This window comes from Tachypleus tridentatus, chromosome 9, assembly GCF_004210375.1.
Source record: "Tachypleus tridentatus isolate NWPU-2018 chromosome 9, ASM421037v1, whole genome shotgun sequence".
NCBI classification, from domain to species: Eukaryota; Metazoa; Arthropoda; class Merostomata; order Xiphosura; family Limulidae; genus Tachypleus; species Tachypleus tridentatus.
In genome coordinates, this window is record NC_134833.1 from 154,187,744 (window position 1) to 154,202,638 (window position 14,895).

General features: G+C 33.7%; 1 protein-coding gene across 7 annotated transcripts in view; it reads left to right on the plus strand.

The window, feature by feature from the left end:
* The window catches only part of LOC143226703 (uncharacterized), a 65,525-nt gene that overhangs the window by 40,459 nt on the left and 10,171 nt on the right, over positions 1 to 14,895 (plus strand). For 6 of the 7 annotated variants that reach the window (XM_076458037.1, XM_076458041.1, XM_076458040.1 and 3 more), the window contains 8 exons: positions 87 to 223; positions 654 to 833; positions 1,195 to 1,497; positions 2,042 to 2,230; positions 7,317 to 7,420; positions 7,672 to 7,762; positions 13,039 to 13,299; positions 14,509 to 14,682. In XM_076458037.1, coding sequence (XP_076314152.1) covers positions 87 to 223; positions 654 to 833; positions 1,195 to 1,497; positions 2,042 to 2,230; positions 7,317 to 7,420; positions 7,672 to 7,762; positions 13,039 to 13,299; positions 14,509 to 14,682 — 1,439 coding nt within the window. The remainder of the gene's footprint in view (positions 1 to 86; positions 224 to 653; positions 834 to 1,194; positions 1,498 to 2,041; positions 2,231 to 7,316; positions 7,421 to 7,671; positions 7,763 to 13,038; positions 13,300 to 14,508; positions 14,683 to 14,895) is intronic. The other variant, XM_076458043.1, reaches the window with a different exon arrangement.

Consider the following 14,895-nt stretch of genomic DNA (forward strand, 5'->3'; position numbering starts at 1 on the left):
GTTACTTAAATTGAAATGAAAAATATGGAAACTAAAATCAACTACATTTTCTCACAAAAGAACATGTTCGTTCCTTTCTCATTTAGCATTAGAAAACAGTCTTCATGAACAACTAAACACAGATGCTCAGACCAGAGCACTCCAGCTGGAGTTGGAAAATCAGAGGTTACAGGGACTCTTAGATGGTTACAAAACATCTTCTCTTTCTTCCAGTCTTTTGGAGGTGAGGATTGTGGTTACATGTCTATGTATACATGAAGCCTGCCTGTATTTCAGAACAAAATTATCAGAAAAGCTAATATGGTTATAGTACATTTTTTTCCATTTTCACATGCTACACATTTGCATGATTTTACTTTACAATGTTAATTTAAAAAATAATTATGAGAGGAATGCCATGTGACCTTTGTAGTGTATGCCAATCAATACATGAAACAATGTTAAAATGTACAAAATCAAGCCTTGACTGTTTAATTCTCATGGCTGAATTTTAATGAGATTCAGTGTTTATGTATTAATATTTTCAATCCAGTTTGTGTTGTTAATAAACTTTTAGTTTAGTACATGAAACATCAATTTAAAAAAATTACATCGGTACTGCTGATGAGCACCAGAGAGGTATTCTGTAAATTGTTTGGTCTTTCTTATTGCAGGAAGAAAAGACTATAAAATTAGAACGTCAGAACCAAAAAATGAAATCTGAGGTTCATCAGTTGAAGTCAACTATTGAGGAGTTACAAAAATCTAAGTCAAAGCTTGATGAAGTAATGTCGGAGAAACAAAGACTTTGTGCTCAGTTACAACATCAGAAGGAGCAGCTAAGTACTTTGGAGGTGAGATAAACATATTGAGACTCAAATGTAAATGTTGCTTTCATTGCTTCTGATTCTAACACCAGGTAGACCTTATAAAGGACTAGCTGAAATCTATATGAGTGGAAATATCAAGAAATGTTTAACATGATTGACATAACGTTCTCAAGTCCTTAAATTCTTTTTTGTTGGACTCTATTGTTTTTGTACCGTTAGTTTATGAAATACTGGAATTAGTCTGTTTGTTATTTTTTACATAAAAAAATAAATGATTAATCAGTTATTGGTTGAGGTTTGGAAATGTGGGTTTAGAGCAAAGTGGATCTAGAGCGCAGTACTATATACAAGAGTTTTAAAGTTTATTCTTAGTTTTGGTTTTCAGAAAGAGCACAGTAGTTGTGAAGATTTAAAGATCTCCTCCATATCGCTGAATTCTGAGAATCAACGTTTGCACAGAACCCTTGAAGCACAGCGACTGAAAGTTCAGGAATGTCAGAATAACCTTGACTTGGCTGAGAATGAAAATCAGAGAATGAAGGAGACATTAGCTGAATTGAGGACCTGTACCAGCAAGCTTCAGGACTTTACACTAGAGGTCACAGAATTAGAAGCAAAAAATTATAAACTGGAACAGGAAAAGAAAGGGCTGGAAAAAGAAATTCTGAGACTGAAGAATTCTATTGAAGTTAGTTGTGGTCTTACTTGTTAAGCTATTAAATTTTAAGAATTTGTTACAGCTGTATGTAGAAATGGGAATATTAAAATTAGTGTATGGTAAGTTCATTTTGATCATTTATTATATAGTGTTTGAAACTTGTTTAAGAAATTACTATATTTCTAAATAAATTTGTTTTAAAGTGTAAAACTGGATCTAATGAAACGTGGACCATCTTGTAAATCATAAAACATACGCACGTGTGTGAAAAAAATATTGACTTGTTAACAATTTTTACTTTTTAATAAGATGACATGAAAGTTAGTTAAAAATCTAAGTGAATATTCTGTTCTTGATGCTTTTATGGCTCAAATGGTAAGTGTGTGAGGGCTTTCACCAAAAGCTGAGTTTTAGAACTTATGATGGGCACAGCACAAGGTAGCCCATAGTATAGCTTTGTGCTTTATAGCAAACAAGCAGAAAATGAGTACTTTCCTTGTGTATTTTTACATGTGACTGAGACTTTTATTAAAGGTCAAGAACAATATGTAGATATATATTTTTTTTAATTTAGTTCAAAGACAAACATATAGATGAGTGCTCTACAAAGATTTCTACCTTAGAAAGAGAGAACAAGCATTTTCAAAAGGAGATGGAGAACTGGTATCATATATCACGTCGTGTGAAGAAGCTGGAACGGGAAAATAAAGATTTATCACAACAGGCTGCTAATCAGAAGAGCACTTTGATCAGTCTCACAGAGGTGAGTTAGTAAATAAAGATTTATCACAACAGGCTGTTAATCAGAAGAGCACTTTGATCAGTCTCACAGAGGTGAGTTAGTAAATAAAGATTTATCACAACAGGCTGCTAATCAGAAGAGCACTTTGATCAGTCTCACAGAGGTAAGTTAGTAAATAAAGATTTATCACAACAGGCTGCTAATCAGAAGAGCACTTTGATCAGTCTCACAGAGGTGAGTTGGTAAATAAAGATTTATCACAACAGGCTGCTAATCAGAAGAGCACTTTGATCAGTCTCACAGAGGTGAGTTGATAAATAAAGATTTATCACAACAGGCTGCTAATCAGAAGAGCACTTTGATCAGTCTCACAGAGGTGAGTTAGTAAATAAAGATTTATCACAACAGGCTGCTAATCAGAAGAGCACTTTGATCAGTCTCACAGAGGTGAGCTATTTACTAACTCACCATGAGTGTGACTTTAATCTTTCCAATTTCATAATGTTAGTAAACAAGTCACCATGAGGTGTGCTTTTTAACTTTAGTCTAAAGATTACTCTTACCAGTTTCACAAAGGAAAGTCAGTAAACAAGTCGCCATGAGGTGTGGTTTTTAACTTCAGTCTAAAGATTACTCTTGCCAGTTTCACAAAGGAAAGTCAGTGAACAAGTCACCATGAGGTGTGCTTTTTAACTTTAGTCTAAAGATTATTCTTACCAGTTTCACAAAGGAAAGTCAGTAAACTAGTAGCTATAAGATATTAGATTATATTAATCTAAAAATTGATGAAGCTCACGGAGGATAGTTGGTAATATGGTAGTCACAATTAATCTTCCTACACTCAAAGCTGTATTACTGGTTTAGACGTCCATGTCTTTATAAAAATACTTTCACAATACATGTGCACACTTCTACAGTATGTTATGTGTATGTACTGTGTTCCATTAAAATGTGTTAATGTAAGTCTCAAATTCCAAGGAACTAATAATAAAGTGGACACAGTGTTACTATGAATAACTAATTGCAATGAGATGATTGAAATTATCAAGCACAGTTTAAAGTTAATTTCTCCTCTTGCTAGGCCTGGCTAGGATGCTTGACACATAATGTGACTCGTCACAAGAAACATGCTTGCCCTTTCATCCATGGGGCTTTATAATGTGACAGTCAGTCTTACTCATTGTTGGTAAAAGAGTAGCTTAATAGTTGGTGGTGGGTGGTGCTGACTAGCTGCCTTCTCTCTTGTCCTTAATTTACACTAAATTAAGGATGGCTAGTGCAGATAACCCTCATGTAGCTTTGCATTAAATAAAACAACAACAGAAACTCCTCTTGCTACAAGTAGTTCACCAGGTAGGTTCGGGGGTACATGTCATGACTTTGTTTTAGAGAGTTACATGTAAATGTGATAGAACTACTTTATTCTATCTGACAAGAAACCCATTTGAAGTAAAAATGTATCTCGGAACGGCTGTTATGGGTATTAACACTTTTACTAATGAAGCATGGAACAACGTTTTGACCTTCCGAGGTCATCTCCAGGTTAACAAAAAAGTGTTAATACCCATACCAGCTGTTCTGAGATACAGAACTATTTTATTGTCATTATATACAAATAAACAAGGCATCAAAACATATTTAATAAATCAGATCTCTCCTAGTATGAGTGTTGTGACACTTGTTCTCAGTTTCTTTTCTACTGTCTAATCTATTTACCATTTTTCAGTAATTCTCTGTTATGTAACTCTTAAATTTCATTTCCATTAATAAAACTAGTGGATAGAATTGTTTAAAACTTGCAGGAACTTTCATAAAAGTTGGTAATTTGAGAAAGATACTTTGTTTTTTTTTCTGTTATTTCTAATAAATAATTAATTATTTAATGTAGTTATTTGCACTCAGACTCTGAACAGTTCGGGTGATTTTTATTTTGAGTATAAAAGTACTATTCATAACTTTAGAGTTTTCACATTTTACTTGCATATTCTCTAAGATGTTTTAAATCAATATCAAAATTGTTTGTAGATAGAGCTTTAATTTCCCTACCTTATAACTAACTCTAGTTATCATTGATGAATAGTGCAACGAAATGTTTAAAATTGACAAATAGAAATAAGTAATATTCATTTTAACTGTTTGATAATATTGAAATAACTTTTTGATCATGTGCCTGATTTCATATCTTTTCACTTAATCTACATTCTTGTTCTTTACCTGTGTTTATATCAACACAGATCAGTAGGTGTTTGTGGTTGATGCAGGGGTGTCGAAAGTTAGGTAGGGTCTGGGGTCAGTTATATCCCCGGACCTCTTTTGAAGTCTTCATAAATTCGTGGTACATTCATGGGCGTATGAAATTGTTTTCTGGTGGGTAGAAACCAAATGTGTTGAGAATTTACATTTTTTGAGGGAAAGCAATTTCCTGCAGTACTGCAACATTTCCTGAAGTATATTACGAAAATGAAAATGCATTATTCTTTATCCCATATTTCCCGGGGCCCCAGGACTGTAGCCCCCCCACCCACCTTTCTTCTCTCTTGTCATGCTGTTGTTGGTATAATACTAACATCAGCAGAGATGGTTTATTCATAAGTTTGTAAACAATTGTTTCAGTTATTATCAAATCAATAAATCTTTCAGATTTAAATTTTAAAACAAAAATAATATGTATTTAGCTAAGATGTAAAAGTAAAACCTAAATGTAATTTAACTGCCTATCAGATTAATGTGTAATAAGATAAATAAGAAAGTAGCCAAGTGCTGGTGACCATGGACTAATAGTTCACTTTCCTTTCTTAATACAATGCATACACTGACTCATTACAACATGTAATCTTAAAACTGTCACTTAGCAACACAGCTTCTACACTGCAAGTGGGCATAGCTTATCTTGAACCAAGGAGTTTTTACAACAGATTTCTGTGAGACTAAGTTCTTGAAATGTACTCTAGTTATTAGTCAATAACCTGTATAGTGTACATTGAATGCCTGCACAGAATCATCTACATTATATTATTATACTCTCACAGTTTCTTCTATGCCACCTCTTGATGTTGAGATCTATAACTAAAAGCATGTCATACGATAACACAAGTTTTAACTAATGTTTTAGAGGTTTCTTTTGATATAAAGGGATAAAATCTTAGATAATATAGTGTATTTTATAATAATAATATAATTACATTGAAAGTAAAGTGGTTTAATTAACTTTGTAACGTACACAGAAATGGTTTTAAAAATGGCCTAATCGTTGTAGAGTTAATTAAGCATGCATGTAGAAAGTGTGAGACGTAACATTTAAAAACTCGTGATTATCAGGTTGATCCATTTGGTAACATGATGAGTTGTAAGTGATTTATGAATTTCTTTTATCAACAAACTCAATTTAAAATTTGATTTTTAAAAAAATGTCTGAAACAACCCTGAATGCATCTGAGAACATGTACAGCTCTAGAGTTTATGGGGACTACCTATGCCACCAAACAACCAGCTGATAGATTTATTTCATTCAAAGTTATCATTGGACACTTTCACCTATGTGAGCCAGTAGTCATGGCTGACTTTTACTGGCTATTCTGAAGAGATAACTTATTTTAGTCTCACAGAGGTTATTTGATAAGCTATTAGCCATGAAATGTGATTTTTACTTTAATTTGAGGATAAATAGAACCTATGAAGAGAAGTCGGTAACCTATTAGTAATGAGATGTGATTTTCACTTTAATTTGAAGATAAGTGGAAACCTATGAAGTGAAGTCAGTAACCTATTAGCCATAAGATGTGATTTTTACTGAATCCCTTGAAGATCACTGTCATCATTTATAAAGAGATAATTTGGTTCATTTATACCAATAATGTTTAAAATACTTAATGGTAACAGGTTTTTGGACAGCCATTATATAATCAGTTCTGTAAAAGCTGTTAGATGTGACTTTAAACTCTCTTATGTTGAAATTTGTAATGATCTTTTAAACTGATTTATTGAAATTTGATCGATTAAACTGTAATCTATTGAAGGTTTAGTGACAAAACTGTAATCTATTGAAGGTTTAGTGACAAAACTGTAATCTATTGACGGTTTAGTGACTAAACTGTAATCTGTTGAAGTACAGTAACTTTGAACTGTTATCTTTAGAGAAGTGACTTCATGCTATCTTGGAAAGAACTTGTAAAAATTATATATTTATTATACATTATACTTTTATTGTTTGGTAAAATAATATTTTTGTTGTACAGTTGGATATTTGTGTTTGGTTGATGTTGAAAAGGTTTAAGTCATTACCTTCAGACATACCATCATAATGTGTATCAAAAGTTAGAATATGGAAACCCAGTGAGTTGTTTTGTATAGGTAAAATTAAATACTACTATAAAAGTTGTTCTATCTATAACTTAAACAACTTTGTCCTCTAAAATACACCTACTCTTCACTTATTTCATCAGTCACAAAGTAATTCTTTAATCACTACATTTTTGAGTAAAAATATGCAGAAAAATGAAATGTTATCATGAACAAAAATGTGTGTGCATTCTGAAAGAGATTTATCTAGCATTCTCGAGCATTTTCACTATATTTTAGGATAGGAAGTAGAAAACAGTGAGGACATTCCAACACAGATTTTCAACTCTTTCAACAATACAAAGAATAAGAAATAATTGGTAGTAATGAATGTTTAATTTTCTCTATGTTTTAAGGTCAAGTAGATAACACATGTAATACTAAAAGAATATTTATTAATTAAAATTTATTTACAACTTAAAATGTTCTAAACACTGACTCATAATGTTAGTCACAGTAGGCCTACTGGTAGTGTAATTTAAGCATTAGGCCTAATACGTATACAAAAGGTAAAACTTAACTAGCTAATTTTGTTTTGCTATTGGCCACAACTTAATGCCATTAAACTAATTTACTGTTATATTACCTAAGTTATTAAAAAAAAGATAAAAACAAACCTTTCTAACTAATCACCATGAATATTAAGACATTCAACATAAACACCAAAGTTGACCGATGAACAGTCAGGTGATACATAGTTACTAAGTGTGAAAGTGTTAGTGATAGGCTTAAATATGTTGTTGAAAATCATAAATATTTATCTGTTTAGGACTTGGTGTCTGAAAAAATCCGCAGTCATCAGATAACCAGTAATTTAGAAAAACAAGCAATGTATCAACAGAACGATGACCTAACAGAATCTGACAGTGGAATGTAAGTGAAATGGAGATGAAAATTAGCGTTATTTGCTTATCAAGTGTAGCATCTGTTCATTGTCTTTGTTTTATCCTCTTCATAGATCTTTAATGTTTAAGAAAAATATTTGCAAAGAGAAACATTTGGTAACAATGTTTGGTCACGTACTTGCACTTCGTGAACCAGAAAAATGGTCAGTCATAATAAATGTTATTTTGAAATTTGTAGTTTCGTATGTACAGGTTAGATTATTTTTTATTTATAATCAGCTTCTGTAGGAATGAAGAAGATGAATCCACAAGGTATTTGACAAAAGAAATATCAGAGCTCAAAATCAGTATATGCAACTTAGAGAAGCAGGTGAGTTAATTGGAATCTAGGGTTTAGGTGAATGTGAAAGCTTTTCTTGAGTTTTAAATTTTTGTTCTATCAGAATTTTATTTTGTTTTTTTTTAAGGTAAGCATTAGTTTTCTGCATAAATTATCTTATCTGTTATTGATAACCTTGGTAATCAAACTGAAATTCCAGTACAATATGTAACCTCCACTCACATAAAACCTTCCCAATTCTGTGCTGCCCTCTATATACAGATATTTTTGCTTGCCACTAGTCTTGAGCCTTCCACCTAAATTTATATATTTCCATGTGGTATTGATGTTTTTTTGTGATCAAATTAGCATGTGACAGTCCTCTGCTAGTAGAAGTATCACATACTATCCTAGTACAGCTGTGATTCCCTTTATTCTAATTGTCCAAAATTATTACTTCTCAATTTGACACTCATGAGTAAAAGTATGTTGTTGTTTTTGTTTTTTCTTGCATTTGAGATATAGGTATTTTTTGTGTGTGAAAGTATCAATTAAAACACTTACTGTTGTAATGGTGTTAAATTTGGATTTTTGTTTTCCATTCCTTTACATTTTGTGGTCTTTTCTTTCTACATTTAATTCATAAATGATGGTAAGTTCCACTTTGTCTGGAGTGGAACAAGACATTGTATGCATTGCACTAACAACTAAAATGGCATCATATTTGTCTTTGTTGAGGTCGTGACAGCCATTGTGTAATAGAAATGAAGTCTTTCATGCGACCTGGACATTCTTCTGTATATGATATACCTCCTGTGTTTCCCCTTTATGATGAAGGAGATTTTGACAGTTTTTTTTTTGTCATTTTGCAGCATGGTTTCTCAGGTACATTACTTTTTCGCTCTTTTTCTCTCCTGCACCTCTTTCTTCCTTGCTTCTGACTTTTATATTTTTCTCTCTTCTCCAGGTATTTATGTCTGTATTGGATTATTTTTATCTTAACATTGCTCAGCAGCAATAGGAACCATTTAGCTCAGTTTGCAAGTATTTGGAGTCTATTTGTAGCTGATCATTGGATGATTTAGGTTTTGTTAGAGGGCCTTAGCTGATCATTGGATGATTCGGGTTTTGTTAGAGGGCCTCAGCTGATCATTGGATGATTCGGGTTTTGTTAGAGGGCCTCAGCTGATCATTGGATGATTCGGGTTTTGTTAGAGGGCCTCAGCTGATCATTGGATGATTCGGGTTTTGTTAGAGGGCCTCAGCTGATCATTGGATGATTCGGGTTTTGTTAGAGGGCCTTAGCTGATCATTGGATGATTCGGGTTTTGTTAGAGGGCCTTAGCTGATCATTGGATGATTCAGGTTTTGTTAGAGGGCCTTAGCTGATCATTGGATGATTTAGGTTTTGTTAGAGGGCCTTACCCTTTATTCTGTTGCTCCCTTCCTTGTTTCCTGTTCGTTTTATTTGCTGTCCAAGGAATCCATTTTTTCACTTGTGTATGTCAGTGGTATCATTGGATCTGTTGGCCAAAGTTGCTTTTTTACTGGATTCATATCTTTCTTTAGGATTTTGTTCCTGTCTTTTGCTCATTACCAAGAAAACTGGGGATTGGCATCTAGTTTTAGTTCTTTCACATCCTAATCAGTTTCTTGACCTACCTTGATTTCCCATGGAGCCTTTTTAGACCCTACAGTGGTCTTTTGCTTTGAGTCTTTGGATGACAAAGATGGAGGTCTCAGGTGTTTATTTTCAATTTCATATCTCCTCTGCCTTACCTTCAGTTTGTTTGTCAAACTCAGGTTTATCAATTCCATGATCTTCTTTTTTCAGCCTTGTATATTCACAGTTATGACTTGGGATTGTGGTTCCAACATTATATGGACTACTGGCTTCTTTTAGCATCTGTTCCATCAGGCTTCCTGTAGCTATACATTTCTCCTCCTTCAGGAGGCATCTCATTTTGGTTGGTTTGTAAAGTTGGAGAAGTATCATCTCGTACCCATTCCATATTTGGTTCTTTTGGGGAATGTTTCTAGTTTTCATTACAGTAGGATCCAACCTTCTTTTCATTTGAGGAACATGGTGCATTTAGCTTCCTTTATTCCCACATCTCTTTCTTTCCCTGCATGGGAGGCTCTTGGTCTTTTTGGGACTTCAGCTTCCTTGAAATCTCTTATCCCCTTGTTCTTATGCTCCATTTGCTATGGACTCTGCATATTTATTGTGACCTCTCTCAGGATCTCCTGGCTTCCCTTATCTTTCTTCACTGCACACTAATATTACCTTGTGACTCAACAGCACCAGCACCATGGAATTGTCTTCCTCTTTCTCCCTCGTGTCTGCATCTCCTCCTTTTTACAGATGCTTTTTTGAAGGGTTGGATCACTAGTTTCAACTCTGGTTGTTTTAGGTCTATTTTCTAGATGAAATGACTTTTAATATTACTTTCTTGGAACTCTTGGCATTTAGTCAGACTTGTGGTTGTGCATGGTTGCTTTAGTTATGTTATATATGAACAACCCAACTGTGGTTTACTGTATCCTTTTACCAAAAGGTTTATTCTCTCAGTTTCCACTCTCTCAACCTCACCTTGTTGATCTATTCTTTACACAGATCTGACTGATGCTTTGTCATGTTTTGGATGAACAGATATGACTGGTGCTTTGTCATGTTTTGGATGAACAGATCTGACTGGTGCTTTGTCATGTTCTGGATGAAATTCTCTTATTTGGACACCCTTCTCATCATTTTTTTTCCCACCAAGCTTCCCCTTTTTTGGTTTCCTTTTTTGCATCTATTAGATCTAGAAGTGGACACATCCAGTCAGGACTAGTCTGACATTTTTTTCTATGCTTACCTCCTATTTGTCTTCACCCTCTTGTTCTCTCCCTCATTCAGGGTAATTGTTTGGAGCACCCTAATGGCCAGCTCAATAGTTGTTTCCTCTGTCCAGTCTTCTACAGTTCCCCCTTTCATCCTATTATTTTCTTATTCTTCATTCTAGTTCCTCTCTCTTCCATTCAGACTTAATTGTCACTCTAGTTTCTGTGCATGAGATATGTCAAGTCCCTTGCAGAATGTTCCTTTCTGTTTACCTATTCTCCATTCTTGTTTATCAGCTCCTGTGACGTATGAGATCCCTCTGTTCACCATCTCTCTCTGAATTCTTCAAATGGCTTTTTGCTCAGGATTTATTGGTATCAACCTTTGCTGGTTACTACACAGTATTCTTTTTCACACTTTCTAGTTTTCCAGTTATTGTCTAGTTTTTGTCATCCTTGCTGTGCACCACCACCACCATTATTCCTGTCCATCTTGTTTTTCAGGTAGGGACCTGAATTTTGTTCTCCATGATCTTTACTTTCCTTCCATTTGTATCTTTTACTTTCTGTTACTTGTTTGTTCTCTCTGTTAACACCTACTTTCTATTTTTGCCTTTGGGCAACATTGTTTTCACAGGTATCCCATTAACCCTTCACTCGTTTTTTTTTTCTTTCATTTCTATATCCTTCTTTATTCTGATCGAGTTTTTCTCCCTAAAATGTCTGCAGCATGTGAGGGTAACAGTGCATTCTCCTCTCTATTTCTCATTGTTATTTCTGCTCAGATCCTGATCATCTATTCTGTCCTGACTGTATGATCTGTTGATATTTTGCCCACACTGCTCTTTATTTTTGTGGTTCCCATTCCCATCGATACATTACTTGGAATCACTCTTACACCTCTGATATTTCTCCCATTAACCTTACTAGATGAAATTATCACTTCAACTGTTTGTCATTGAATGGGGATACTCGTCAAAACTTCTAGTTGGTTTCCCATCAAATAAAGCATCTTGCTTTCTTTCAGCTACTTTCTGATGTTGCTTTTTTCCCGACTTCCTAAAATTTTTTCACCCCCTTTTCTTCTAGTGGAGCAAGGGAGTATTTGCCTCTCAACATTCCCTAGTTGTTGGGGTAGTGGACCATGGAGTATTCCTCCTGAATGTGGCAGTAGAGAATAGAGCAGATGTATTCTGTTGGTATAATTCAGTTCATCCTTACAGTTGGCTTTCTACTAACCCTCTACTTCCTTACGTGTTGGTTCCTGGATGGTCTAGTGTTGGAATGGTGCAGAACTAGCCAACATAACCTATTACTCAGTTTACGGGAAATACGTCGCTTCTAAGCTCTACTTCACTGGGATGTAGGTGAAGATGGTAGGTATCTTCCTCTTACCATGAACTGAATGGACAATACCTGGTGCTTGTAGTTTTGGATTGAATTTGAGCCACTACATACAATCTGATGTGTCCTAATCACACTACATGAATTGGCACACCTGTGATACTGATATAAATCTGGACTGTAACTTGTACTGACTTAGAAACATATTTTTTTTTAGCAAAGAGTGTACCCTGCTACAGGTGAAGTGTGGTCTTTAACATGTTTGCTCTTATATGGTTCCATAGAATGGGATGTTGCACTCTCATGAGTTTCCATTTGGGGTCTTACCAAAATAGGAATCATTTAGGAAATTTTGCACTTATCTCTCCTCCACTTTGATGTGGGTTTCTAGCTGTATGTGAGAAGAGGTTATGTATTGTACAGAAGTTAACATTTTCCATCACTAAAAATGTATTTCCAATAATTACCTCTTCTCAAACTTTTCACTTGTCTTCCCCAATTTTTGGTATATTTGTTTCATGCCTCATCTTAAAATAGTGATTGAACACTCAGTTGCACCAGGAGGATATTTTGCATTATTGTTTGTAGAAGGCTGTCACATGCTCATTTGCATGCAAATACTCTGCAATGTCACTGGAAACGTGTTTTGGTGGGAACCTTGAGGCCAGTGGCAAACGAAAAACTTTGCATATAGAGGGCAGCACTGAATTGGGAAAACTGTTAGAGAAGAGGTATCTAAAAGACGTACATTTTGTTAAATGTTAACATTGTTTATGAAAAAACATTAATTATTTTTATTGTTATTATCAAAAATAAGTCTAAAATTTAAAAAACTATTGAAGCACCTTTGACTTATTTTATTAGGAGTTGGTTGGAATGTAAGCTTTTGGTGTATCAGGTTCTCTGACTTGTTTTTTCTTTTTTTTGTCAACTTGGTGAATCAGTTATAAGGAACGAGGTTTATTAATATTTTATGTAGATGGATTCTTTACAGGTAAGGAACGTGGTTTATTAATATTTTATGTAGATGGATTCTTTACAGGTAAGGAACGTGGTTTATTAATATTTTATGTAGATGGATTCTTTACAGGTAAGTAAAAAAGTACTGTTTCTTGACAGAGACGATTGAAATAATTCTCAGTGGTGTATCGTTACAGAACTCAACTCTTGTGGAGGAAAATGCAAGCTTGCGTACTGAAGGAAGTTTCTTGAAAGAAAGTAATGCTAGTTTACAGTCCAAATTGGTATCTGTGGAAGAAAGCATGAGTCGTTTAAATGGTCAGCATACCACGCTCCAATCCCAGTATGCACGTTTGGAAGTCGAACATTGTCTACTGAAACTTCAGAAGGAATCCGCATGTGTTCAGGTTAATACCTTACAAGCACAACTAAACACTGCAGAGGATGAAAAGGAAAAGGTGATAAAAGATTAACATTAAGCAGCTTCTAGCAGTGATAGATAAATGTTTTAAAATATTTTTCAAGTGGATGATTGAAATGCTTCTTCAAAGATAGGTCCAGTAATATGGTTTGTAGTCATGAAGCTTTTCCTACATATTTTTTAACTTATGATTTATTTTGTTACAGTAAAAATGATTTAAACCATTCCATTAAACAGTGTTATCTTACCTTATGAACACTAGTTGGATCAGACTGTAAATGTGCACATGAATAGCTTTATTTTTAAAAGCGTTATCTTAATTGGACCAGACTGTAAATGTGCACATGAATAGCTTTATTTTTAAAAGCGTTATCTTAATTGGACCAGACTGTAAATGTGCACATGAATAGCTTTATTTTTAAAAGCGTTATCTTATGTTATGAACACTTATTTTACTTGTATGTGAATCTAACTGCATCAACATCATCCAACTAGAAAGCTGTTAACTCTCAGTACAAACAGTTTTCTATTAGCTTTAATAAAGTTTAATCACTTTGTTTAAAATATTTTATGCAGTATTCGCAGTGTGAGAAGTATATACTTAAGGCATTTCAATAACACCATGTTGGGTGTAAATCTGGTTAACACATTCTTGAAAATACCAGGAGTTACTTCAATAAATTTGGGAAGGCTCATTAGCATACTGGATAGTTGGATTGCAGCTCTCACTCAGTGTTTTTAATCATAAGCTGTTTATCTGTTTTATTATAGCAAGTATTTAAAAAGTATTAAATTTAAACTTTTAACCTTGAATAGAAATCTTTAACTTGTATATTTTAACTTAAGTATTCCTGGTTTTTGGTCTTTCAGTTTTTTTTATATTTTAGTGGAATAAAAAAGTACTTTATTTGATTTATACTTAAGTGATAAGTTAGTAGAACAGGATATAAAATTGTTGAATAGGAATATAAAAAATCTTGCTTATTGAGAACTAGTATGTTTAGGAATGTATTGTGATCCATGTAAAGAGTATTTATTTTAAACTTTTGGTAACGTCAGACATTAGTAAATTAAAAATTGTACATAGATGTAATCAGTATTATATTACAAAATCTGTACTATAGAGAAATTGTTTTCTGAGTTTAAGTTTTGATTAATTTTAGAAATTAAGCTTACCATGTACTTCTTAGGTTTTCTTACCAGTTTCTGTTGGCATGTTACAGTAGGGACTCTATTAATTTTATAGTTACAACAAGAAAAAAAAGACCTCCAGTCAATCCATGACAGCATCTCTTCGGACCACGAGGCTCTTCAGAAGCTTCATGATCAGTTAACAACAGAATATGAAAATCTCTCTTCAGAATACAATGCTCTGAAATCTAGTCACAGAAGCTTGAAATCTGATTTAGCTGCTCTAAAGGTTTGTTATTTTGTTTGTTTGTTTTTTCACAGAAACCTAAAGCCCTTGGTAACTGATCTAAAGGTTTATTATTTTGGGCTTTTCACAGAAATTTGAAATCAGAGAAAGCTACTTTTAAATGTATTTTTCATAGGTAAAGTTTTGTTAATTTCTGCAAACTGTAACTTGTATTTAGTTCTAAATAGACTAAAATTAAATAAACCAAACCTTTAT